The sequence below is a fragment of the Pteropus alecto genome, unplaced genomic scaffold, assembly GCF_000325575.1.
Source record: "Pteropus alecto unplaced genomic scaffold, ASM32557v1 scaffold15, whole genome shotgun sequence".
Classification (NCBI taxonomy): domain Eukaryota; kingdom Metazoa; phylum Chordata; class Mammalia; order Chiroptera; family Pteropodidae; genus Pteropus; species Pteropus alecto.
This window is the reverse complement of record NW_006436286.1, coordinates 2684736-2696059: the sequence shown is the minus strand read 5'-3', so window position 1 is coordinate 2696059 and position 11324 is coordinate 2684736. Positions and strand designations below refer to the sequence as shown.

At 35.8% G+C, this 11324-nt stretch overlaps 1 protein-coding gene across 20 annotated transcripts in view; it reads left to right on the top strand.

Moving 5' to 3' along the window:
• LOC102884495 (ATP-binding cassette sub-family A member 3) overlaps nucleotides 1-11324 on the top strand; it is a 114381-nt gene continuing 103057 nt past the window's right edge. For 11 of the 20 annotated variants that reach the window (XM_025047254.1, XM_025047253.1, XM_025047264.1 and 8 more), the window contains exons 1-4: nucleotides 1-66; nucleotides 6911-7037; nucleotides 7358-7610; nucleotides 10109-10236. In XM_025047254.1, coding sequence (XP_024903022.1) covers nucleotides 6978-7037; nucleotides 7358-7610; nucleotides 10109-10236 — 441 coding nt within the window. In that variant the 5' untranslated portion in view covers nucleotides 1-66; nucleotides 6911-6977. Of the gene's footprint in view, nucleotides 184-6910; nucleotides 7038-7357; nucleotides 7611-10108; nucleotides 10237-11324 lie in introns of those variants that run through there. The other 9 variants (XM_025047259.1, XM_025047257.1, XM_025047248.1 and 6 more) reach the window with 8 other exon arrangements.

Here is an 11324-nt window from a genome sequence, read left to right as displayed (position 1 = left end):
CGGGCGCGGGCAGGCGCGCACCTCAGCGGCCTAGGCCCAGGCGGTGGCTGTTGCGAGGCCTATGGGGTGAGTGTCCGGCCTTCCCAGACCCTGGTCCGCCTCCCCAAGTCCCTTGCTCGGCGGCCGCTCTCCGGACCTCCAGAAGGCCGTCCCCGCCCCCAGGCCTCAGCGAAGAGCCTCAAAGTGCGTACCCCACTTCCCCTCACCGCCAAAACACCCCCAAACGCAGAACCCTGCACAGCCCCCTGGCCTCCGCTCCGAAACAAAACTCCCGAAAGGGATGGATGGCATTACTGCCGGACGAGGCCCGCGCTGGGCGACGTCGCCCCTCTGCCCGACGCCCGGCCGTCGCCGGGTTCGGCTGTGCAGCGAGGGGCAGGCCGCGCGTGCTCCAAGCCTCGGGACCCCGCGGGTGGCGGTAACGGGGGACAACGGCCGTGGGCGGTCCCGAACCGGTGGTTTTCTCAGAAAGGGCGAACCAAAGAAGTGACCCCTGTCTCCTTGCGCTTCGTGATAGTGGCTTTTCCCTGGAACAAAGCTCGGAAGGGCAGTGGGACCCAGGATAAAAGGAAATGGTTTAATTCAGTGTTAAATTTTCTTTTCTTTCTTTCTTTTCTTTTCTTTTTTTTTTTAGTCCCCAAAGCCATCAGGATAGCTTTGCCACATTTTTGCAGCCTGGAACTTTGCTTCCGTGGTGTTTGCCGTTTTAAACTTTGAGCCTTTTTGAATGAGGAATAAGCTTCTTTATTGTTTATTTTGCAAATATTTACTAAATGCTCAATGCCAACTTCAGTGAGGTCAAATTTTGTACGGAATTTGTTATGTCGAAGGAATCGGAATATAATGATAACGTGTCAGTGTATGCAAAAACCTCGAAATGATGTAAGCCCCCCATCATCCCTTCCAATTAGAAAATCCTGGAAAGTCACCTAATTTTAGAAGTCGCTTTTACCGTTACCTCATGTGCAGAAACACCAGCCATGCCCTTCTTGGTCAAGATTAGTCTTAAATTAATTTAGATCTTCAGAAATGCCTGCCTACATTCAAAATGTTCAAAACGATACACCAGAGGCAGTAGACATAAAGCTGAGCAAGATATTATACCAACCCTAGAACAGTTTACATTTCGGTGCTAGTCTCTTTTCTCTTATGATGTGACTAAGTACCACTAAATTAAGAGGAAGTAAGACGATCCCATAAGCCCCTGGCAACCACTATCCTGCTCTCCATTTCTATGAGTTCAGTGTTTTTTATGAGTCCGTGTACAAATTTTTGTCTTTCTGATTTATTAACGCCCTCAAATTCTAGTACTTCTAGTTCTGTGTTGAATGAAAGCGACAAGAATGGACATTTTTGTCTTGTTCCTGGTCTTAGAGGAAAAGCTTTCAACCTTTCACAGTTGAGTATAATGTTAGCTGTGGGTTTGTCATATATGGCCTTTATTATGTTGAGATGTGTCCTCACTATACCCAGTTTGGTGAGAGTTTTCATTATAAAAGGATGTTGAATTTTGTCAAATGCCTTTTCTGCATCTATTGAGATGATTGCATGATTTTTGTCTTTCATTCTTTTGATGTGGTTTATCATTTATTGATTTGCGTATGTTGAGCCATCCTTGCAACCTAGAGAGAAATCTCACTTGATCGTGCTGTATGATCCTTTTAATATGCTGTTAAATTCAGTTAGCTAGTAATTTGTTCAGGATATTTGCATCTTGTTAATCAGGAATATTAGCTTGTTGTTTTTTCTTTTAGTGTCTTTATCTGACTTTGGTGCCAGAGTAATCCTGGCCTTGTAAAATGAGTTTGGGAGTGTTCTCTTCTCAATTTTTTGATATAGTTTCAGAAGTGTTGGTGTTAATTCTTCTTTAGATGTTTGGTAGAACTCACCAGTAAAACCACCTGGTCCTGGATTTTTCTTTGTTGGGAGGTTTTCGATTACTAATCCCATCTCCTTATTCATCATCGATCTATACAAATGTTCTATTTTTTCATAATTTCGTCTTGGTTGTATGTTTCTAGAAATTTATCCATTTATTCCCGGTTATTCAATTTGTTGGTATGTAATTGTTTATAGCAGTCTCCTATGAGCATCTTTGTATTAATGTGGTGTCATTTGTCAATTTTATCTCTTCAAAATACCAGTTTTTAGTTTTGCTGACCTTTTATATTGTTTTTCTGGTCCCTGTTTTATTTATTTCTGCTTTTAAGCCTTGTTATTTTTCCCTTTGCTAACTTTGGGCTTAGTTTGTTCATTTTTAGTTCTTTGAGGTGTGAAGTTAGGTTATCTGTTTGAGATCTTTTTTCTCAGTGTAGACATTTATCATTATAAATTCCCTCTTAAACTGCCTTTGCTGCATCCTATAAGTATCATTGTGTTGTTTCCTTTTTCCTTTGTTTCAAGATTTTTAAAAATTTTTCTTTCGATTTCTTCTTTGACCCATTGGTTGTTTAGGAGTGTTTTGTTTAATTTCTACACATTTGTAAATTTCCAGCTTTTCTCCTGTTGTTGATTTCTAGTTTCATAACATTGTGGTCAGAAAAGATACTTTGTATAATTTCTGTGTGCACTTGAGAATATGTTCCTCTTAGGTACGATGTTCTGTATATGTCTGTTGGGTTAATTTAGTCTAAGGTATAGTTCAAGTTAATGTTTTCTTGCTGATATTCTGTCTGGATGACCTATCCATTCTTGAAAGTCAGGTATTGAAGTTCCTTGCTTTTTATATTGTTGTCTATTTTCCCCTTCAGATCTGTTAGTATTTGCTTAATATATTTAGATGCTCCAATGTTGGGTGCGTATATTTTTATAATTGTTATATCCTCTTCATGAACTGACCTCTTTATCTCTGTATAATGACATTATTTGTCTCTTGTTTTAATTTTTGACCCAAATTTTATTTTGTCTGAAGTAAGTGTAGCAACCCCTGCGCTCTTTTGGTTTCTGTTTGCATGGAACATTTTTTCCCATCTCTTCACTTTGAGCCTATGTGTGTCCTTAAAGCTGAAGTGAGACTTGTAGTCAACACATAGTTGGGTTTGTTTTTCATCCATTCAGCCACTCTGTGCGTTTTAGTTGGAGAATTTAATTCATTTACATTTTAAGCATTTACTTGTTTATTTATCTATTTATTTTTGATCCTAATTTTCAGTAGTTTTATTTAAGACATTGCATTTTCCACTCTACAGTTCTTATAAAGTGCATTGTTATTTCCTTTACCTGTGCATGTATTGCACATTCAAGTATCAAGTATCAAGAATGCCCAGTGATTTACTACATAGCAGCTCAGCTTTAAAACCACCATGAAATTTGCTGCAAATTTGGGTCCTTCCATATTTTGTGTGGAACAATGCTAAATCAATGCTCAAGGTCTGTGGATTTACCTTTGGTCACTGTAGTACATGAGGTTCTTAAAAGAATTACTTTGCTTTCCAGTCTCTTAGCTGCCTCTTCAGGAATTGACAGTTCCCAAGGGAGAGAGTCCCCACATGCTAGGCCTGCCTCTGCAAATTTCAGTCTGGTCGTTATATTATTTTAATAACTTATCTCTGCTTCCTGCAGGTTATTTTCATATCTACTGTATTTGTACTTATAGTTGTCTTTACCTTCTTAATGTTATTTATTTCTACTTTCCTTTTTTCCTTGACAAATTTCACCAGAGATTTGCTTGTTTTATTTTTTTAAAAATTGTTTTATATATTCTCTATAATTTATTAATTTCTGTTTTCTACTTCATACATTTATGCATTTAGCTTTATTATTTCTTTTCTCCAAATTTAGTTGGGTTAATTCTGTTGTCCTTTTTCTAACTCCTTAAATTAAAGCCTGAGATTATTTCTTTTAAAATTTCTTTGCTTTTTCACATAAGGACTTAAAAGTATACATTACCATCTAAGTATAATTTTAGGTATATTCCACAAATATTGATATGTACTATTTTCATTATCAGTTTGTTCTAACTATTTTAAATTCTCTCCAATTTCTCCTTTGACAGATGAACAACTTAGCAGTATCTCTTTTAAAATTTCTAAATCTATAGCAACCTTTAACTCATCTTTTTATGTATCTCTACCCTAATGAAATCGCAATCATAGGATATATTCTGTATGATACTGATGATTTGAAATTTACTAGGCACTTGCTTGTACAGCAAGAATATGACCAGTTTTTACAAATGTTTTATGTGCACTTGATCAACAGTACTAATTGTTATGTGGAGGATTTTGTATATGTGTACTAGATCAATTTGTTAATTATTTGCTTAGATATTCTCTATTTTTTCTGATATTTTTATGTTTGTATGAGGTGTCAATAATTTGGAAAATTGTATTGAAATCTTTCACTGTGATGGTTAATTGATCAGTTTATTCCTGCGCTTATATTAAAGTTATATTATATACTTTTATAATGTGTTACTAAGTATGCATTAGTATAGCATTGATGTCAGGTACATGTCTGTATAAAATACTAAGATTTCCTGGTGAATTGAGCCTTTTATTACATGATAAAATATTTTTTATATCAAAGATCATTTTTTAAAATTATTATAGCTCTCTCAGGGTTCCTTTTGATAGTATTAGCCTGGAATATCTTTTAATTTTTTTCTCTACTTTTAGCATTTCCATGTTCTTATGTTAGGGACTCCCTTATAAACAGTATTAGGTAAAATTCCAAATTGAAACTTACAATTTCTATTTATAGGTTTTAACCCATTTACATTTTTTTGTTTGTGTGATTACTGACCTTTTCTGCCATCTTAATTTTTACATTCTGGGTGTCCTACATGTTTTTACGCTTCTTCTATGTCTTATTTTGCTTTTTCATTTTAGTTGATGGATTTCTTTTCTCTCTCTCTCTCTCTCTCTTTTTTTGCATTTTTTTCTTTTGTGTAATGGGAAAGGATAATCTTTTCATCAAAATAATACTGAGTCAGTTGGATAATCACATGGGAAAAAAATGAGTCTTAACCTCTTCTTCAAACGAAACAAAACAATCAATTAAAAGTGGAGAGTAGATATAAAGATGAAAGAAAAACAGTAAAACATTTAGAAGAGAATATAGAAGAGCAACTTGAACTAGAGATATTTTTATTGAACAGGACACAAAAATAGTTAATTAGACTATATTAATATATTAGAAGTTTTGTTCATTAGAAGATACTTGATGGCAGGTCACAGAGCTGGAGAAGGTATTTGCCATATTTAGTTTTAAAGGAACATTTACTAGAGTATGTGAAGAACTCTTTGGTCAAACGATAAGTTGTTCCCCTCCCCTCAATAAAAATTGATAAAAGACTTGGACAGGCACCTCACAAAAGAGGATATGGAAGTGCTCGGTACACACGAAAAGTTTGAGGCAGTCACATTCACTAGTGTTGCTTTCGTTGCCTATTCTGTAATCTATTTCAAGTTGGTTTGGGTGTATGGTATAAAATATGAGTCAAATTTCATATGTTTGCATGCGGATACCCAGTTTTCCTAAGAACATTTGTTGAACAGACTGTTCTTTCTCATTGTGTGTGCTTACCATCCTTTTTGAAGATCAGTCGACCACATATATGTAGTTTTATTTCTGGACTCTTTATTCTATTCCATGGGTCTATGTGTCTGTTTTCCTGCCAGTGCCAGATAGTGTGGACAGGTTAACAATTTTAAGTCTTCCCATCCATGATCATAGGATATCTTTCCACTTGTGTCTTTCTTTCGTCAATTTCATAGTTTTCAACATACAGGTCTTTCACTTCCTTGGTTAAGTTTACCTCTAAGTATTTTGTTCTTTTCGATGCTAGTGCAAATGGGGTTGTTTTTTAATTTCCTTTTCAGATACGTTGTTCTTAGTCAGTAGAAACTCAGCTGATGTTTCTATATTGATTTTGGGTCCTATAACTTTGCTGAACTTATTTAATTAGTTCTGTTAGTTTAATTAGTTCTAACAGGTTTTTTTGATAGAGTCTTTAGGGTTTTCTGTGTATAAGATTATGCTACCCAAGAACAGAGACAATTTTACTTCTTCTTTTCCAATTTGGATGTATTTTATTTCACTATCTTGCATAATTGATCTCACTAGAACTTGTAGTACTGTGTTGAATAGAAGTGTCAAGAGTGGGCATCCTTGCCTTGCTCCGTATCTAAGAGGGGAAGCTTTCAATTTTCACTGTTGAGTATGATGTCAGCTGTGGGCTTTTCATATATGAACTTTATTATGTTGAGGAACCTTCTTTATATACCTAATTGTTAAGCATTTTTATTATGAAAGGGTGAATTTTGTCAAGTTTTTTTTCTGCATCTGTTGAGATGATCATATAATTTTTAGTATATTATATCACATTTAATGATTTTCACATACTGAACCGTCCTCGCATCCCAGAAATAAATCCCACTTGATCATGACTATGATCCTTTTGACGTGCTATTGGATTCAATCTGCTCAAATATGTAGAGGATTTTTGCAAATCCCTGATGCAGTTTCTTTTCTTGTGTGTCCTTATCTGCCTTTAGTATCGGGGTAATGCTGGACTCCTAAAATAAGTTTGGAAGTGTTCTCTCTGCTACAGTATTTTGGAAGAATTTGAGAAGCAGTGATATTAATTCTTCTTTTAATGTTTGGTAGAATTCACCTGTGAGGCTATCTGTTCCTGGAAACTAGAACAGGAAAAATCAGATCCTGTTACTTTATGGACATCTGAAGAAATAGAACCACATCTTACTGTTATTTGTTTATCTATTTCCTTGCGTTTGAAGCATATGGGAACTTCATTAGATATTAAGCAAATTAAAATAAAAATAGAAACAATATAGTTTTCTTTATTTCAAATATATTATCATTTTTGCTACCAATCTTTAATTCTGATTAAGGAGAAGATTAGGAGAAAGAAGTAATACTGTTATTTGCTTGATGTTCACATTATCAGGTAACTTAACATTTAAAAAAAAACCTTTCCTTTTTCCTGGAGTTGAACATACACTCTTTGTAGAAGAATGGATTTGTTGACATTCAACCAGTTTACAGTGCTTCTCTGGAAAAATTTTACCTTAAAGGTAGGTAAAAGCATCCATGGGAAATGTCCATAAATGCCCATTTGTTGCAGTTCAGGGTGTGCGTGTGTGTGCATGGTTGCTTTTGAAAAATCAATTTCAGAACTGTAGGTAGCTCTTCCAAATTTATAAAACTGAATTGATCAGTAGTATAGTATGACCTGTAGGAAAGTCGAAAGGGGAACGGGTGGTACAAGACAGTCCAGGAAGCACTGGCTTTTCCAGAGTGCAACTGGCAGGAGCTTAATATAATAGAACTATCCATTTGTATTGAATGTGTACACTTAAGTTCATTAACACCATCTTTTTTGTTCCTCTTCTAGAGGAGGCAGTTAATTAATTTAATATTGGAAATCGTGACAGCGTTGTTGTTTCCACTGATGCTTTTGCTATTCCGTGCATTTAGCAATGTAAATGTAGTTGGACCCTTCTATTTCACTCCTCAACACGTCAGTACTTTGCCGCGTTTCCTCCTAAATCCTCAAGACTGGGAATTGATTTACGTGCCTTCTAATATTAATGTGTTGAAAGAGATCACTGAGAGTATGAAGAGGAATCTAAACATCAACATAAAAGGTTAGAAATTAAGGTTTTCCGTAAAACTTACTATTAAATTGTTTTTGAAAGCGCTCAAACGATGTGAAAAAATAAAGCCGGAGGAATTATATTTGCCAATTTCAAGACTAAGGTTATAACCGTAGTTATAAAGACAGTGTGGTATTGGTGGAGGGATATACACACAGATCAGCGGAACAGTAGAGAACCCAGGTAGACAGACATACACAAATATGCCAAAATATTTTTACAATGATGCAAAAGAATCCAGTGGAAGGATAATCTTTTCAGCAAATGGTGCTGAGCAACTGGACACCAATAGCTAAAACAGTAAAACCACACTTTAGGCAAAAATTGCATCAGAATAGATGACAGATCTAAAAGTAAAATGATGAAACAGACAGAACATAGGAGAAGATATTTGTAACTTAGACTTAAATGAAGAATTGTTAGACATAACAGCAAAACACCATCCGCAAAAGAAACAAAATGGGTAGATTGGACTTCTGATATATAATTTTATTAGTGGTTGCTCTTGGAGTTAAAATATGCATACTTAATTTTCACACTGTACGGAGAACTAATATTTTACCACTTCACTGTAATATCAAATGATTATTGACATATAGGTCCCTTTATATTTTTCCCTTTGTATTGTAGTTTTCAAATCTACGTAAGGTGAAAACCTCACCAGGAAATATAATTCACACACATATTTTAAAGAACTTAAGAAAACTATTTACCCAGATATTTACCGTAGCTCTTGCTCTTCCTTCATTCTCAAAGTTCCAAGCTTTCTTCTGATATCATTTTCCTTCTGAAGAACTTCCTTTAATAATTCATTAGAGCAGTTCTACTAGCAGTGTATTCTATTTGTTTTTTCTTCATGTGCTAATGTCTTTATTTCATCTTCATCCCTGAGGTTATTTTCATTTGATATAAAATTCTAGATCGACAGTCTTTTCTTTCCACATTTTAAAAATACTTGCCACTTTCTTCTGACCTCCTTGGTTTCTGAAAAAAAATCTGCAGTCATTTGAATCCCTGTCTCCCTCTAGGTAATATGCCATTTCTCTCCAGCTGTTTTCAAGGTATTTTCTTTCTTTATTTGTCAAAAGTTTGACTATGATGTGTCTGAGCATGAATTGCTTTGGCTCATTCTGTATACGGTTCACTGAGCCTTTTGAATCTGAAAGTTTCTCTCTTTCGCCAAATTTGAGGAATTTTCAACAATTTCTAAACATTGTTTTTCAAATGCTTTTCTTTCTCTTCTAAGACAATGATGACATAAATGCTAAAAGCATTTTGTATTGTCCCACAGGTCATGGAGGCTCTATGCAACTTCTTTCCAATCTTTCTTTTCCTCCCTTGTTCACCTTAATTTCTGTTCATTTCTTTACTGACTCCATCTATTATTTCCATACAACTATTGAGTCATGAAATGAGCTCTTTAAAGCACAGAAGTGATCGCCACCCTGATTTATCTTGTTTGTTTTAAAACAGCTTTTTGAGATATAATGCACCTACCATACACTAATTTATTTAAAGTGTATAATTCAGTGGCTTTTAGTATATTCCCAGAGTTGTTCAGTCATTACCACAATCAGTTTTAGAGCATTTTCATCACCAAAAATAAGTCCTGTAGCCTTTAGCCATGGACTCCACATTTCCCATCCCCACCAGGATTAGGAAAACACTAATCTACTTTCTGTCTCTATGGATTCGTCTATTACAAACCTTTTTAGGTAAATGGTTTATATATAAGACTTTTATATAAATTTCATATAAATGCAATATGTGGCCTTTGTGACTGACTTCTTTCACTTAGCATGTTTTCAAGGTTCATCCATGTTGTAGCATGTATTGTTATTTCATTCCTTTTCATTGCTGAAGAACATCCCATTGTATGGATGTACAGCATCTGGGTGGTATGTCCTTCATCAGTTGATGGACATTTGGGTTGTTTCCACCTTTGGACTATTATAAATTATACTGCTGTGAATATGCATGTATGTTTTATGTTTTTATTTCTCTTGGGTATATACCTAGGAGTTGAATGAATGGGTCATATGCTAACTCTGTGTTTAACTTTTTGAAAGACTATCGGACTTATCTGAAATAGTTGTACTTTTTTAAATTCTTATCAGCAGTGTATGGAGTTTCCAACTTTTCCACATCTCACCAGCACTTTTTATCACCTGTCTTTTTTATTATAGCCATCTCAGTGGCTATGAAGTGTTATCTCATTGCAATAGTGATTTGCATTTCCCTGAAGACGAATGACTTACCTTTATATGTGTTTTTAATGATTATTATTTAAAAGTGTAGAAGCTTATAAAATGCTTAAAATTGTTTCGAAACCCAAATATTCACTAAGTATTTATGATATTAGTATTTGAGAAAGTATTTTTAAATTTATGATATTCGGATAGGCTTTTGTCCATGTAAAGTGGCATCTCCCCTCTCGTGAGGGATTATCAGATATTTTTATTTAAGTGAACAATTTTGCCTCTCTGCAGTTCATGGCTTTAACTCGGAAACTGAGTTTGAGAAGTACGTGAAGTTTGACCGCAGATCTCACAAAGTGCTGGCCGCCATTGTTTTCGACCATGACTTCAAAAATAGCAGTGACCCTCTGCCACTTCAGGTGAGAAACTTGTAGTTAGAGTTTTCTAAAGAAATAGTTTTCTAGGATTCGCACTTCCAGTTTCTATAATTTTAATGAATTTGATACAATTCACCCTATTTTATAAGTGAAAAACTTAATTTTCCCAAGATGAAACTACCAGTGTACAGTAAAGCAACAATACGAATCTCGATCTGAGTAACTTTAATGCCTGCGCTCTTAATAATTGCATTCTGCTGATAAGAGAAAAACTGTATTTTCCACACACAAGGCCTTAAATTCATGGGAAACTTTGACTACTCAGGCAGTGCTACTAATTCTACAAAGCGTGGTACAGTAAAAAAAGCCTAATAAAGCAGATGCATCTTCACTAACAGACAGCCAAGCATAGAAAAATCCTTTCTTTGAATGAAACGCAGAATTTAAGTCCTTTCATAAATCTCTAGGGAAAACTCTAAGACTTATCCATATTGATTTAGAATTAGGACATCCATAGGCCTTGAGACTCTGATTATAGCATAGCCCACGGGAAGGAGAGAGAATGACTGCTTTGAACTTGGTATCTCCTTAGAAGATCTTAATAGAAATTCCGTCCTTGTGGTGATGGAAATAAATGGTTAACCTGTGCTATATAGACGTGGAGCCAAATTCTGTGTTTAGAATACAGATGTTTGTCAGTAGAAGGCAAGATTAATAAAACCACTAGTAGGCTAGTACATATTCTTTCTGTGCGTCCCACCCTTCTATGACTCCATTCTTCTGTACCAACTTCTTCCCATTTACTGAGTCAAAATTATCCATATGCTGGAGTGACGTCAGAAGCATGGCAGCACGAGGGGCCCCTCGATCTCTCCCCTTGAAATTACAGCAAGTTTAACAGCTATAGTACAACAAGGATTCCTGGACAACACACAAACACTTCTGAGAGATCCGTGCATCAGAACATCTGAAGGTGGGCGAGTAGGGGAGGAGGGATGGGAGAAGAGCAGAGATGGGAGCTGTGGACGCAGCCCAAAGCACACTGCAGGTCTCAGGGACAAGGGAGGAGTCATCATTGCTGTGTGCACTCTCTCTGGCCCTGAGCATTACTGCCCGAGCCTGGCATATAA